Below are 16263 nucleotides of genomic sequence, written 5' to 3'. Positions count from 1 at the left end.
TGAAATCACACATGTGACTGAGGGAAAGGCTCCCTTCCCTCTAATTGCCACAGTGCAAGAAGCACAGAGCCAGCCTTAATGCATCATTGTCCGAGACATCAGCTGAATCATGATCAGCATGGAATTATGTTATCTCAACCCTCAATAAAGGCATCTAAATGCAGTGAGACTTAGGAGTGAAAACAAGCCAAGAGAAAGCGTGCTGGATTTTGACTTGGAAGGATCCCACCACATGGCTGCGGCCCAACTAAAACATAAGATAGCATAACATCACATACCCCTTCTTCACTAGACCAGTGACAACAGGGATTTCTCTGTACAGTTGCTGACTTGTAGATATAAGGAATAGGTAAGGAATGTTCAGCCCCTGCCTGAGTGCAATGTTCAATGCTAATGATTTACAAGTACATATAGTGATATAATAGTTCAAACCATTTCATCCAACAGCCTCCCCTCTCTTTATTGAAAGTTTGATAAATCCTAATTCTTGACCTTGATTGGAGGAACAGTGGATCATTTGATCATACTTATGATCCCGACACATGATCCTTAAGGTTGTATAATTGCAAACACTTTTGGCTCCAGCACAACTGGAGCACGTTTGGGTTGGTTCAACCCTGAACTGATGTGTGACTGCTGGAAGGCAGCAAACACCCAACACTGGATCTAAAGTGGTGATGAGACTCTATACAGGACTTTAGGCAATAGGGAGTAGTAAGGGTCCTTTCCTTGTTTAACACACAAATTCTTCACCGCTCACTGATTTGTTGTGCTGTTTGCCCAGGTTGGGAATGTGTCCAGGTCAAACATAGGTCTTCCCCATGTGTTGATGGCCAGTGTGACGCAGAAGACTCCAATGATGTTCATCACTATTCCAGATCTAACCTGTGAGGAAAAAAATCCAACAATAACCAAACACCAGCACAGCAAGTCCAAACCAGCAACACCCAAACACCAGCACAGCAAACTGCAGCAAGGCCTACTTGTACATACACAAGAAAGATGGTCATATAAATCACAGAAATAGCCATTGTATCCATTGCCTTATGCTCTTGCTTAGGTGGAGATACCAGGGAACTCTGCAAAGTCTTTGAGCACTTTGCTATGTATATAATGAGTCTAGGAGCTTTAAGGCATGTGTAATAAGTTGTTCTTATTAGTTAGAGAACTGCTTATGCCCTCTTCAAGTGTCCAGTTAGAAAACCAGTAATGTTTGTGTGTTCCGCCCAGAAACTGCCCTGTGTGGTCTGGCAGAAAATCAGAGGACCAGAGCCAAGGGCTACTGATTGCTGCCTTCTGCTTTCAGCTCCAATGGAGACAAGGCCTCAGACACTCGCCAAAGCCCCAGAACACTGCAGAGCATGCCCGCACTTTAACCCTTCAGGTTTCAGAGACTTATGATTTGTCAGTTTTTCATTTCACTTGGGCCGGTCTGTATGTCTGCCAAAGCCTGTGAGAAAAGTTCTGTTACTTCAGAGACGCAAATTTTTATCACAATATTAACACTGCAGAAGACAGGGGCATAGGGTAGTAGTTACAGCCTGTAAGAGCTTCCTGGTACTATGGAAACACTCTGCAAAGAAAATTAAGCTCACCATATTTCAGGAAGAAAGCAATGGAGAATTTCAGATAAGAGACAAGGCATCTTACCATATCCAAAACACGGATGTGGCCATAAGAAAACACTATTGCATTTGGTGGTGTTGCAACAGGTAGCATGAAGGCAAATGAAGCACTGAGAGTACCAGGCAGCATAACATACAAAGGGTGGATCTTGACAGATGCAGCCTGAAATGAAATGGAGAGAATATCACTCTGGAGGTGTTTGAAAAGAAAAGTATAAAGGATCAATCTACCCCAGACCACTGAGATACATAGGCTTATTTTGTTTCCTTGTATTACATCACCAGAATAATTTACAAACATTTTATTCTGAAATCTGTATGTGCTTAAACATAACTTTGCTGTTGTTTCCTGTCCCATGATACTTAAAAACAAGGTTTGATTCTTTCATGTTGTTTGTTTTGCTCTATGGTATAATTTGGAGTTCTGGTCAAATATATCCAACAATCTTTTCTTTGACCTCGGACCACCCTTTTTCCAGGGAACACAGGAATGGGATTATAATTACTAGGCACATGGAGTGACACTCTAAGACTTTACATAAACTCTGTTGGAATCAAAACTTAAGTGCCAATTTAAGTCACTAATAGCTCAGTACCTTGATTGGGGTAATTTTACTTTGGTGAAATAGTCTAGAACAAAGTGCTTTTCCTTTCCCAAATAAAGAACAAAGTAACCTATTTTTCTCTTTATGCCACAGTTTCGAATCTGCTCAGAAAAGGCAGCAAAACTTACCAGGTTTTCCTCCCGAAGTTTTAAAATTGTTCTGGGTTCCTATGAGAAATGCCACATTACTAATAATCAGGCTTACCACTTTGTGTATTTTAGCACAAAATGTGAAGATGCATCATTCAAAGGCATCATCAGAAAGTGCTGGATTTTGTTTTGGTTTGGGTTTTGTGTGTGTGTGTTTTTCCAGTTCTAAGTGATGGTTCAAAATGACCAAAGTAACTGATGTTTGCTGATCTGTATTGCAAAAGGGACTTCACTTTCTCCAGGGAGAAGGCACACACCTTACAGAAGGCACAACGTGGCTTCCTTTTAAGTGAGGAAACACTGGAGCAACATCCAAGACATTAAATGTAATATTGCTTTGCCACCCAGTTTAACTCTGATCTTCCAGCTGACAGGACAACAGGATGGAAGCAGTCTTACCATGGACGAAAAGACAGGCAGGAAGAGGGTGGCTGTGGCCACATTACTGGTGCACTCAGTGAAGACAGCTATAATAAGGGAGAGCACTGTTGCAATGGCCCACGGCGGGATAGATCCCAGTGGAGTCATTTGATGACCCAGCCAAGCTGAGAGCCCAGAGTTCTGACAAGAAAAAAAGTGAGTTTCAGTGAGGTTTAGAACCCCTGACTCACAAGCAGGGAAGTCATGTTATGTGCAACATTCCTGTCAAATAACGCTAAAGGAGTCCTGAATTATACAAACACCATCCAGGAAAGTACAATGATTTGTCACAAAAATGGAAAGAAATTCCTTGCCAACTAGACATAATACTGTATCCCACTTTTCTGATTCTTCTGGAAATCAAATACTTGCTCACACTTAGGTTACAAAATTATGGTTTTCTTGCTAAACAGAAAGTGTTATTTCTGAGGCCATTGCAAAAACTTAATGTATGGCCCAGAAACTTCTTCTAGGGTTTCTGAAGGTTATGAATCTGTCTGAATGCTCTGTTGTAGGAACACAGTCAGTAGTTGATACAAACAGGTTACAAAATCTCTGACTTGATGGTTTTTAACGCTCTGGAGCTTTAATAATTTATGTATGATGTATGTAGATGAAAGTAAGCCCCCAGAGCTTTAATTTGCCCCATGGTTTAAACCTAATTAGCCACAAAACTTAGATGTGAACACGACTTTCCCCCAAGTATGGCCCTACTGATATCTAAGGCTTGCTTTGATTTAGATGCATCTTAGCAGCGGTGAAGGAAACAATGTGGTTCACCTCAAGATTCCTTCCTGTTTTGGGAATTTAGCTGCATTTTCTGTGAATTTATGAACACAGCATCAACCCAGGATTTTCTTTCTGAAAGTGGTTTTGGTTTAAGTCTGAAGATATATAACCTTTAAACAAACTGCAAATGGTTCTGAAAATCTTACAAGTGTTATCTATGCTTCTATTTTTCTAGCCATGGCTGGGATTGGGATGATTACAGAAATAAGAAAGGATGCTTTCCTGGACTGTCCAGACAGTGAAGATCCCAACCTACTTGGCAGTCTCAAAGAGGTAAGATAAATTAAAGAAACTTGGTCAGAGCACAAAAACTCCTAAAAAAGACTCACAAGTGTTCACCTCTCCTCAGTTTTTGCTAATTTAGATCTGCTTCCAGATCTGAACTTCTCTACTGGGTTTGGCTTTGGGTGCATGCCCAGTAATACAGGACTAGATAACAAACCAGGGAAGTTCGCCTTTGAGTCAGAGAAAAACAGATGTCAGGACATACTGCGCTTGCATCAGCCAAAGCAAAACCTCCTCCCAGCAGCAGCACAATGCTCCAGGGCATCTTCCTTTGAACCACATTCCAGTCTAGCAGCGGGGCTGATAAAAATGGCTTTTTAATATCTGAAGTGAGAAATGAAAAGTAGAACATGTTTTAGGAGAGCGAAGACACTTTGTCTCCTGTTCTATAAGATACCAGTGGGCAGATGCACATAACTGACAAATCTGCACAGGGTGAGGGTAACACACGTGAGCACGGACTGTGCCCCAGCCCTGCCCAACAAGTGAGATAGGTGAGCTGCTCTAAAGAACTGCATGCAAATCCAGTGCATGCTTCTGCCTTGTTAGCTGAGTGGTTAGCTGTTTCACAATATTACAATCCCTCTTTTAAATACCTTCTTCAGTCTGTTCAGAGTCAGACATGCTTTGACTCCAGGCTATGAATTTGGGCTTATGAGCAGGAAGGATAAACAGTAGCAGGGCAATAAACACAGCAGGAGCAGAATCAGTGATATACCTAATGAAGAAAAGAGGATATAGGTTAGAAAATGGACATCTTTCTCCTAGAAAAGGGCTGCCTTCCAGCACTCTAGTCACTGATCTTTGCCATCCCATCTGGGGCTTGAGCAAAATGGGTCGTTAGCTCATGTCTGAGGTCTCTCAGACCTGCTATAACATAAACACAGTAATAAAAGAAACAAACTACAATACACATTAATAACCAGAGTCCCGGATGACAACTCATCCCTCCTGGAGCAGGGTTCCTTCTCTGTGCTGAAGCCAAGATTCAACAGTTGTATCTCAAAGATGGACGTCTAAAGAAATGGCCTGAATGATAATAAACATGTATTTTATGTTCCTAACATGCCATGCACGAACACTATGCAAAGAAGCCATTCAAAGCACAAAATCAATTTTCCAGTGAGTTCTAAGGTATTAGTTAGAGGCAATATTACCAAATATTCAAATGTCACTGCAACTGATTGGAGCTCATAAAAACAAAATACGAAGGTGTATGTCAGTGTGACTGAGACCAGCATTACAGAATTTTCTCTTCCTTTAGGAGGTTCAGCCTGCTCCATGTCTCAGTCTCCAGCCTTTTCACTGCAGCACAAACTGTCAAATCATAGATAATTGGTGGTGTCATGTACAAGCCATTGGATCAAGCCCAGCAAACGTGAAGTCAGGTAAAGTTCGAATTAATGACCCCACACTCAAAATGGAACATATGAGCAAGGGAATCTTTTTAGTAACCAAGAGGGTAAAAGATGGAAAAAACACCTAAGAACTTACTTTTCTCCTTCTGGGAAGAGCCTGGTGGCCCAGCCTTTTACAAAGCCTGGGTGTCTGGAAAACCACAAGAGCACCAGCAATACAAACATAAGGAGGACATTGAATTCAGCGTAAGAGATAGGGCCTAACTTCTTCATTTCTGCCTTCAGCACATTGTATGCAGCTTTTTCTTTGGCAGTTCTCTCTGTCCCACAGCCCCAGCTTTTTTTAAAGCTTTAAGAAAAATGGAGAAAAAAACCCCTGTGAGTATGAACATATTAGAGGGATTTAACATCCTTATCACTCTGAAGCTATCACTCTTGGGGACAGACACAGACTACAGCAGAGGCCAGAAATAAAGAAATTACAACAGTGCCAAAGTATTTTGTGGGGACACGCCAGTTCTCACAGAAGAATGGGATCTATCAAAGGATGGCAATTTGGAGTAACCCGGGATGAAAAACTCAGGTTTGAATCAATGGCTGCAAACCAGCTTTGCCAGCTCTCCTAGGGCTGAAATTCACAGATGAGAGATTGAAAAATAAAAAGGCAATTCTGTCTGAAGATTAAGAATGTATAAGGCTTTTGCCTTAGTGTACCTCTCATGAACACAAAAGGTTTCCAGACCTCAAAATTTCTGTGAAACGGACCTGCTCTCTGCTACCAAATTAATAACTTGTCAGTGCATTTGTTTTACCCAGATGTCTCAGTAAGCTGATCTGCACTAATTTACTGAGGGGTTTACACAATACTGTGTAGATAAATACTCACTTGAGTCCCATGAAGGAGCACTGTAACCAAAGCCAAGCTAGCACCAACATCAGGATCATGTTTGGGAATGCAAATCCAAACCAGGAAGCAAAATTCACAATATCATTATTGTTGGGGTATAACCTGTAAAGAAATGACTTTCTGTATGAATGTCAAAACATTTAGTAATCTACTCTCCCTTTAATATGTGCTAGTGACAATTATACATGTACATCTAGGACAACCACTACAAGCAATCATAGGCAACATCCACAGCCTAACTGAAGTCAGGAGGAAGACAGCCTGATTTCAGAGGAGAACTCAATTGATCCTTAATTTTCCCCGTGTCTTACTTTGATGCATATAGGAGCTTATGTTGATACTTTATGTCTCAGTCAGACAAGTGTGGCTGAAAGATCTCCCATACATCCTAGGTACCTTTCACTTCCAGCACACCTGCTCATTTATCCCAAGACAGGATATTTTTTCTTCCTCCCAATTCATTCTAATAAGAGAGCAAGAAATGTCTTTCCTGAAATTAATACCTGCACTTCTGCTGCCTTCAACAGAAGAAAAAGTTGCTAGTTGGCTTGAAAGAATGAAGACAGTGTTTTAAGAACGGCAATTTTTGTTCTTCCCTGTGTCCGCCAATAATGATCGGAGGAAAAATATCAATAGCAAACTTCCAGCTGGGTATTAAAACCAACAGATAATGTAGCAGCTGAGGCTGAAGTCCTTTCAAAACAAGGAAGCCATGTTGAGGGACTGATGTTGAGTCTGCAAAATTTCCACTGTGGATTGGGTGTCATGGAAATCAGTTCCCAAACTCAGTTTAGCAATGAGAGTACAACACAACTGTACAATTTCCACAGGCACAGTATGGAGGAAGAGTATTATAGGAGGGGCCAAGTTCCTTCTAGCGCTCTTCAGTGTGCTTATAAGTAATCTACATTCTTCTGGTGCTCTTTACTGCAGTTCCTCATCTGATGTGCTGTATTTCAGTTGAAAAAGAGGACACACAAGAACCAATATCTCATAATCAACCACTTGCATGTCGATTGCCAACAACTATTTCCAATTTTCTCAGAAGACCTATAATTCCATCACAAAGCCTCCTTTTAAAAGATGCTGAGGCAAAAAAAATGAGGCCCAACTCTTCATACACATTTCTCACTCTCAGCTCTTCAACTTATTGCTTAAAGTTCTCAACTCAAATTGTCATCTAAGGCCAGTCAACTGGTCACAGAAACAGTACGACAGTATAACTAAAAGAAGCAGCAAAAATGACTTACTGATTCATCTGTCCTTTGAGTACCATGTTTGGTCCTGTTCCAGTAAGTGTTGCAGTTCCTCCAATGCTGGCAGCATAGCATACACAAAGTGTCATTCCCTTGCATATACGCTTCCTCATTTTCTTTTCCTCAGAAGATCTGGGGTCATCAGGGACTTGTCCATTGCTTATGGCTAGACACAAAGAAAATTACTTGCCTCAGGTAAAACTGGAAAGGCAGAGAGTTCAGGATAGGGCCTGTAGGCTCAGTGCTTCCAGTTTGTATGTACCATTTATTTTAATTTAAAAACTCACAGACATGTCCCTAAATACTTTGGACTAATGTTCATGAGGAGCTGAAGAAAGAGGCTGACAGTCTGAGTTTACATGATCCAAGGACGCTGTTGTCCACATCAGTGCCACAGTTCCTCATCAGCAATTTCTTATTTCACAGAGAGGCTTACCACCAGCCAAATATTGTAGTCACTGGAACCATTCCAATCCCACAGTGAGAACCCAACTAGCTTTAACAGATATGAATACAGGCAGAAAAAAATCCCACTGAAACCCAAATCCTTGCTTGGCATAACTTAATCAATATGTTATGCCAGTTTACAATAACCATGAAACTTTACTGCTGTGTCCACTGTTCTCTGAAGCTAACACTCTAATCTTGAAGTCTGACTGGACTAATGGAGCAGGACAAAGAATTTATGTCAATTACAACCAACTCAACAATATCAAAGGGTATTTTTTGCACACTCTAATTATCTTCACTACACTTGGGATCTGATCTTTAATCATACTTAATAATATAGCCCTCTGTAACAGCACAGCAGAGCAGCGAAATGAGAGGGACTGAGTTTATGCACATATTTCAAATGAAGTAAAACCTACTGCAGAACCACAGTATTGGCAGAGGACCTTGAGGTAAGATCAGGGTAAGATCACACACAAGAGCAGTTTGTCTACTGTGAGTCAAATTACACCAGTTCCTCTTTTCCACGTGGCTTTTAAAGTAGTCCTCTTTCTTCTCCCCACCTCCACATACAATCTGGTCAATAAAGAGATATTTATTACCCTTGAACCAAAATAGATTGTGTTCACATGATTTTTTTCAAATAGCCCTACATGGCTTAGAAGCTGAATCCTCACTGATAATCACAAGATTTAGAAAGTGGGATGCTAGGGGTGTGGATGGTTATTTCCCACAGGATATGCTTTTCACTTCCCTAAACAGGCAGTTAAGTCTGGGGAAACTGTAGGAGGATGACTCCAGCTCAAAGGAAAGACCATAACAACCTGTCTGGGATCTAGCACTAGCATACAAAATGGCAGCCATCAAAATTGGAAGCTATTTTGTAAAACCTAAATGTTATGTATTTAGGGGGTTTCAGTCAGGTTACCATCCTCTTTCCTTGGATAGGGTACACAGCAATCCTAGGTTGGGGAGCTGTGAGTGTAGCAAGCTCAGCAGCATCAGCTTTTTGGTGAGCAGGCCCTTACCATGCACTGCAGTGGACTCTGATGTGCTCTTTTCTTCCAGCTCAATAACTGTATTTGTTTGCCCAGCTGCTTGTTCCATCATGGTCACATCATACTCCGTGTTGTCCATTTGATCCAGGACAGCCTGGACAATGGGAACCATCATGGCAGTGGTAGCTGTGTTACTTATCCACATGGACAGGAAGGCAGTGACTACCATAAATCCCAGCATGAGGCTGAAAAGAGAGAAAAACGCAGAGGAGAGGGGAAGAGAGTGAACAGATGCTGCTAAGCTTTGTAGTCACTGTAATTTGGAGAGCAGAGCCCAACAGGGATGTGTGCAGCATCCAGTAATACAGAGCAGGATCAGACTCCCTTCTAGGACAGCTCTGCCACCTTCACTGAAGGAATCCCAGTGCATGATTAAGTCTGTCATAATTTTGTCCCCAATGGCAAGCCTCTACAATTTAGTCAGATGCTAGTTTTGGATAAAGGACAAATAAACTATTCCTGTTGCTAGACTTCATTTCTGAAAACTGTGCAAGTACAGCTCAATTGGTTCTTGAAGGAACCTTTCTCTGCTGACTGTTAAACATTATCCCTAGGTCTCTCCTAAACTGAGGTAAGAGGTAAGAAAAAACCAATGGAATACTCTTACAGTGCAGGTTTCACCCCAAGAATCAGAAGGACCCTCAGTGCAATCCTTTTGTGAAGATTCCACTGTTCAACAGAAATTGCAACAATCAGCCCTCCAACGAAGAGCATGTTTGTGTCATTTAGGTACTGCAAGCAAACCTGAAAGACAGAGAAGGTAAGTCGGGCCCAAATGTTGCTTCTTACTTGCTTCCCTAGTGCATCTTGCCTACTACCCTCTCAAATCCATGGACTGGACCCAACCCCACCCAACCCTGGCAGAAGAGGCAGCTGCTGCCTGAGAGCTCCCTGCAGTTTCCTGAACCCTTGATCACCTGTGTAACTGCTGAATTGCCTGTGCAGGAGCTCTTTGTGCATCATTGTGCAAAATGACACTGGATTCCTAAAACACAGCTGGGGGCTCAAAGTATGGAAGGCACTGGAAATGTCAAGCTCCAAAATGGCTTTCTCAGCACCTTATACAACCACACCTGCCTTTACCAGCTTGTTGGGCAATAGTGGAGCTGGGCTACAGAACCTGAATACAGCCTCTGCCTTGGACTAATGCTCCAGTACAAACAGTCCAGGATAAATTCTGGAGAGGGCACAGCATACCTGCTGGCACCATGCCATCTATCCTCTTAGAAGTTTGTCCCATGCATTTTGAGATCTCCCAGCAGATCTGTCAGCACTACTTTCTCAGAGGTTATGAACACACAGACTGCTGGCACTAGTGGGATACTCTCCAGCAGGATCCATGCCCAAAACAGACCATTTCCTCTACCACCTCAAGCCCTCCCCTCTTAACAGTTTGGGCAAATGTTTATGTAGTTCAGCATCTTCCCATATAAGAACCCTGAACACTAATACAGACTTGTTGGCTAAATATTGATGAGGGATCAGAGCACTGGATTTCCCTGTATCAGACCTGGATTGCATGAATTCCTTACTGATTTAGAGCTCTGAACTCCAAGCAGAGGGAAAAATACCACTGGCATGAGGGAGGTGACAGCCAGGGGAATTACTTCAGTGCACCAGTACACAGCCATGATGATGATGATATATGCACATTTGGCCTCCTACAACATAATAGAAAACACATTTAAGCATTAGAAACTGTTTTTAAAGATAAGAAATACATTGGTAGCTCTTACAAGTGGCTCACACACTCCACTGTCTGTAGCTTAACAAATTACATTGAATGAGGACTTAAACTTGTGCTCTTAACTCATGTTCTGAAGTCACTTGTCTAAAAACATCTTTTTGACCAAGAAGACCATAGTGTTTGCTTTAATCCATCCACACAATATAAATGCTGTGAGAAAAACAAATCTTTCACCATGAGGTAAGTGCACAGTTCACCGTGTGCAATTACCTCTTGGTGGTTGAGGTCAGCAGATTTTACATCTAGAAGCCAAGAACAGCAATATAGAGTTAATTTTTCTAAACGGATGACCAAGTTTCCCAGTGTGGATGATTAGCTTGCCTGAAATTCACAAGTCTTTGATGTATGTCCTGTAACACAGCTGAACTCAGAAACTATTTCACTGAATAATTTAAAAGTTCTCTGCTTTTTAAAGTAACTAGTAAACTCTTTTATAATTTTTTTTTTTTTTTTTTTTGTGACTAAGCACATTAGAGGTATTAAACAACTTTCCCAAATCTTATGGTCCCTACCTGCTAAGGGGATTCCCTAGATTAGAATTCTTGCAACCTGTCTTTTTGGGCTGTGAATCAGGCATTTCTGTATCCCAGCCTTCCGTGGTTTGTACTCTAAAAATTGTTGGGAGAAGCAAGCCTTCATTAGCTAACAGTGAACTGTTTGAAAGCTGAAGTCAGTGTTCTGTTGTTCAGTATTTGCTCCTATTTAGGGCATGTGTTTATAGGATTTTACTTTAATACAACAAATATGACTTTATTGCTAAAATAAATGGTGTGACAGTGACATTTAAAAACTGACATCAGGTGATATTTATAAGTAGGGCTGCGTTTTTCTTAACTTTGTTGAGAAGTTTAAGAACCAGAAAACACCTTTCATAAGTAATTTGAATTTTTTTCCCCTCAGGTACAAGTTTTGAAAAAAAAAATTTCTTCAGAGACTAGAAGATACCAGGGAGATCCTATTGAAGTCTCTTCCCTTTATACATATAAGGTGAGCCCACAATACAATTCATGCTGTACTGCAGTAATGCAGGGCTAGAACTGACTGTGGTTAATCTGTTGCTAGTATGAAAGACAGATAAACAATTCTAAGTGAATAAAATTCAAAACACTGGGTTTAGAGACTAAAGAGTAAATAATTTATGTGGAGTTCAAAAATACAACCAAGCTTATAAATTAACTCCAACCACCATGGCAAATTCAAACGACCAAAGATTTGGAATTAAATATGTATTTGTACTTATATCTATGTTTATCTGTGATTTATGGGAACAGTCACAGAATGTCTCTTTGATGTTTCTGTACAGTTGACACAAAATGCAGTGACCTGCCTCCTGGCTGAGAGATGAAAAAGCAGTCACTGACTGAAGTATTACTTTCCCTTTGTGAAATACTGTAATTTCTTAGGTTATACTAATGACACAATATGCCTACAAATAATGGCAAACTGAAGACATATTTAATTTTTTTTTTGAAATTATCTTTCCTAGCTTTGACCAAAGTAGAGCTTAACAGTCAGGAATTCCTCACTATATAAAGCACCACCATTCAACTGAAAGGCCAGGTTGGTATTACTTAGGTAAACCAGAGAGCTGGCAATTTGGTTTATAAGCACAGATCAAATTTTCCTGTACTTTAAAACAGACTGAGCAACACAAGTTGCTCAGAAGAAAGGCTGGTTTTAGCATTAGAATAGTCTCCAAAGCTCTAGTAGGCTAAAATAATGCGAACTGAGGTTTCACACTTGGTCAAGAAGGCTACAAGACAATGAAGGCCATACTTCCCTGGGTTATTCCAATTTTATGCTGGTGTAACTCCACTGAACGCAAAGGAGTTGTGCCATCGCCATCCCTGGAGTAAGATGGATGAATTGGAGGACATGGTATTTGAAATCCTGACCAATACATACAACACAGCGCCGGCTCCCGACTGCATCAGGATGGAGAATGTCAGCAAGCAACGTGCTGGGAGTACCAGAGCCTCAGCAGAGAGCTGGAGGACGCACTCCTGCCCTTCAGCCCACTCCAGTCGCTACGACATAATGCGGGACAATTTCAAACGCGCCGGCCAGCTACGCACGGGTTTGTCTTGGCCCAAAATGCATAGCATCTGTTTGGCACGATGGGTTGGGTCCGTGGGAGCCACAGGGAGCAGGGCCGGAGACGGGTGGAGTGGGGATCACCTGGGGGGCAGCAGGGCAGGAGCCGGGCTCTGTTCCCGCAGGCACTTACCCGCGTGGGCACAGCGAGCGGCAGCGGCAGCAGCAGCAGCGGCGTGAGGAAGAGGATGGCGAAGGAGCGGTACCTCAGCAGGGGCCGCAGGCACGTCGGGGCCATGTTCTGTGGGGTGACACGGTCAGGGCGCGAGTGGGAGCAGCGCGAGCCGCCGCCGCTTTAAGTACGGGGCGGGAGGGGACGGGAGGGACACGGCGGAGGGACGGGAGGGACACGGACGGGAGGGACACGGACGGGAGGGGGGACGGGAGGGACACGGACGGGAGGGACACGGCGGGGGGACGGGAGGGACACGGACGGGAGGGACACGGCGGGGGGACGGGAGGGACACGGACGGGAGGGGGGACGGGAGGGACACGGCGGAGGGGACAGGAGGGACACGGCGGAGGGACGGGAGGGACACGGCGGAGGGACGGGAGGGACACGGCGGAGGGGTCACACGTCCTGCCCACCCCGCCGGGGCCGCCCCGGGAGGCGGTGCGGGTGAGGGCCGGCAGCGAACGAGGCTCCCCGAGCGCCCCGGGCCCCGCTCCGAGCCGCCCTCCCTGCCCGGGGCGCCGGGACCCCGCGAGGGGCCGGTCCCGCACTCCCTCCCTTGCGGCCACCTTCGTGCGGGGCTTCTGCAGCCCCTCCATGCCAGGGAAGTTTGCTCAATGGCCGTGTATCACACCAGTCGGGAGAGTGTTTTGAGAACGTTCTCCCTGCTCGCAGAGCCCACAGAAAGGTGCCAGCAATCACAGATTCTCACAGAGCGCATCGCGTGCAGGGACCGAGGTGCTGACACGGCCCCTTTCGGGAGCTGGACTTTCGGGAGGTGCTGGTGACGCCAAGGGAGGATCGTCCCTCGCTCATTCACACAGTGGTGAGGAAGGACTGGGCTCCTTTAGGGAAATGGAGAGTGAAAACCACAGTGGGGGTCTCCCCAAAACAGAGGTCTGTGCAGGCATGCATGGCTGTGTTTTGCTATTATTTTGAGAGGCATTGTGCCTCTGGGTCTGGGTTAAAAATAACCCAGGAAGGTTAACTTGAAAGGTTATTTTTAATGTTGTTGAATTCAGTGGCTTCATCTACAGCGCAGCCTTGGAATCCAAAAGGATGATCCTACTGACAGTGGCCAGCACTACTGAGAGGGCAGAAAGGAACAACCAGAGGGACCGGAAACTAGACAGGGGACAAACAAATTGTTGATATTTTAGGTTTTGCTTCTGGGATGGCAACAGCCACCTGAAATGAAGTCAGCAGAAATCACATCTCAACAATTTGATCCTGCAGTCTCTTAATACAGTCTTACCAAGCAGTTACTCACAGAAATAAAGAATTTCAGATTCCACAGCAAGTAATGAGGGAGCTCTGACTACAGCTTGCACTCTTTATCCTCTGCTGACCAGAGGAACTTGAGTGACAGAAGTTCAAAACAAGACACTCCAATGTTACTTTTCATTTATAAAAGCAGTGAATGCCCACTAAGAAAAACAGTAGCCAACCGGATCTGGACAGATTCCAAATCTTCAAACCTTTCGGAGCAGTCCCTCTGGGTAACTTACCAACACAGAGGAAACTTCACACCAGTGCAAAGTCTAGAAGAAAGTGGGGAATCGGCCAAAACTTGCATTCCTGTGGCCTATCTCCAACGAAAAAATGGTTCCTAGTCAAAAAAGAAAAAGGACTACAAGCACTTAAATAAGAAAATGCAAACAGTTAACTCTAATGGAGTTGTTCTAAGGTTAACTCTGATAGACCAGTGCAAATATGATTTGTTGTTTTCTTGTTTCAATAAGATGCAGTGAAGAAAAAAGAAAATAAAGAGGAAGACAACAAATGTGTTGATACCTTTGGATGTACTAATCTTGTGAAAGGGGACTTGCTTGCTGTGCCTGGGGGTGAGACATGGGACTCCACGGGCAATTCAATTAGCTAATTCATGCCTCCGTCCTTTTTTTGTCAATATAGAAAAGGGAATCAGTATTCCTTTATTGTGTGGAATTATTGCAAACTTGCCTTCAGTGTGCCATGCAAAGTCCATTCAACAGTATGGAACAAAACAGAGAAAGAAAGACTCATAGAAAAGAACCAGCACCTGAATAATAGAGAACCAGATTGAAAGGTAGTGGATGCTGTCTGCTGCTGCTTATGTAGCATTGGACCAGCAAAGGGTGTACCTTGGGAGGAGAGGGAGAGGCATGCGAGAAACACAATGTTCCCTAGGTTTCTTAGGATCAGCTGACTTTGGACAGGGATGAGAAGATGGTGCAGGCCTCCCAAGAGATTACAGAGCAAAAAGGAAGGAGAAAAGGAGGGAAACAGGGAGGTGTCAGTCAAGACCAGTAAGTTCCTGACCCTTAGAGATAAATACCCACTTCATACTGCTTCTGGCAGAGCTGCTTGGTTGAAAAGTGAGAGATATCTAGGAAAAACATTGAGTGCAGATTTGAAAGAAAGCATGCCTAGATTTCCTTTATTTGAGCATCTTTTTATCTGAGACACTGGTCCTACACTAGGACACTGTAATCTTTTCATGAATCAAGACCAGCACTGATAAGCTGCCTTTAGAAACTTTAAATTTAAGGCATTCCCAGCACTTTGATTAAAGCAGCAGTGGGGAGAAATCTGAAGCGGGACCATGGAAATGTGCAACTTTTACTTCTTTACTTCTTTTGCTAAAGTAGGCTCCTTTTTTAGAGGTTTACTTCAGGAGGAGAGCAGGTTTGTTGGAGTGCATGTGGAATATTTGTTCATGAACAATGTCAGGGCTGACTGCTGAGAAGAAATCAAATTAGTGCCAACTACAGTTCCTGTGGAAGTCTGCTAGGAATTCAGCGAAAATCAAGCAAAGCAGCTGGCTGAGGGAGAGCAGCAAAGCAAAGTCCTGTACTGAACTGAACCTGTCAACTTGAAAGGTAAATTCTGACCTTGTTACCACCTTGTTCAAGCTATCCTGCCACTGCACACTTCATCACTACTTTATAAACCACAGAAGGTTTGCATGTGTCAATTCATGTTCTATTGTAAGGACCAGGAGGGTGAGAAGTTGACTGAATACAGATGCTAGAAGTACGTCATCGTGTATTATGGCAAGCTGCAACAACATTGGCAAAAAAAAAGAATACTGAGAGGCCTACATTCAGATAAACAGGTGGGAAAGTTGTGCAATGCATAATCAAGGTGGGGAAAAGAGGAATTTACAGTACAGGCTGAGTCTCAGCATAGCTCTAAGGGATCAGCACAGAGAAACACAGAGGAACATGTTCCATTTGGCAAATATTGCAGCTGTTCTCCATCTCCCTTACGCTTACAACAAAGGTGCATTTGGCACTGTCTGGACATGAGGGTGCTACAGGAGTGGCAGCTCTTTCATAGCATTTGACGATGAGCTTCCTCTTCACT

At 43.3% G+C, this 16263-nt stretch overlaps 1 protein-coding gene across 1 annotated transcript; it reads right to left on the bottom strand.

The window, feature by feature from the left end:
• Window positions 1-756: 756 nt before the first annotated feature.
• Window positions 757-14518, bottom strand: SLC13A5 (solute carrier family 13 member 5; the record flags this gene model as incomplete). The annotated part of the gene is made up of 13 exons (XM_082294547.1): window positions 14424-14518; window positions 12877-12984; window positions 10435-10563; window positions 9510-9646; window positions 8873-9087; window positions 7389-7560; window positions 6118-6240; window positions 5368-5580; window positions 4470-4591; window positions 4079-4197; window positions 2779-2940; window positions 1651-1788; window positions 757-885 (listed from the first exon to the last, which is right to left on the bottom strand). The coding sequence occupies exons 2-13, from the start codon at window positions 12979-12981 to the stop codon at window positions 757-759; spliced, it is 1764 nt and encodes a 587-aa protein (XP_082150673.1). The 5' UTR covers window positions 12982-12984; window positions 14424-14518.
• Window positions 14519-16263: the final 1745 nt, after the last annotated feature.

Source organism: Coloeus monedula (assembly GCF_965178545.1).
Source record: "Coloeus monedula genome assembly, chromosome: 20".
Classification (NCBI taxonomy): Eukaryota; Metazoa; Chordata; class Aves; order Passeriformes; family Corvidae; genus Coloeus; species Coloeus monedula.
The sequence above is the reverse complement of the archived record's forward strand: the minus strand, read 5'-3'. Positions and strand labels throughout refer to the sequence as shown.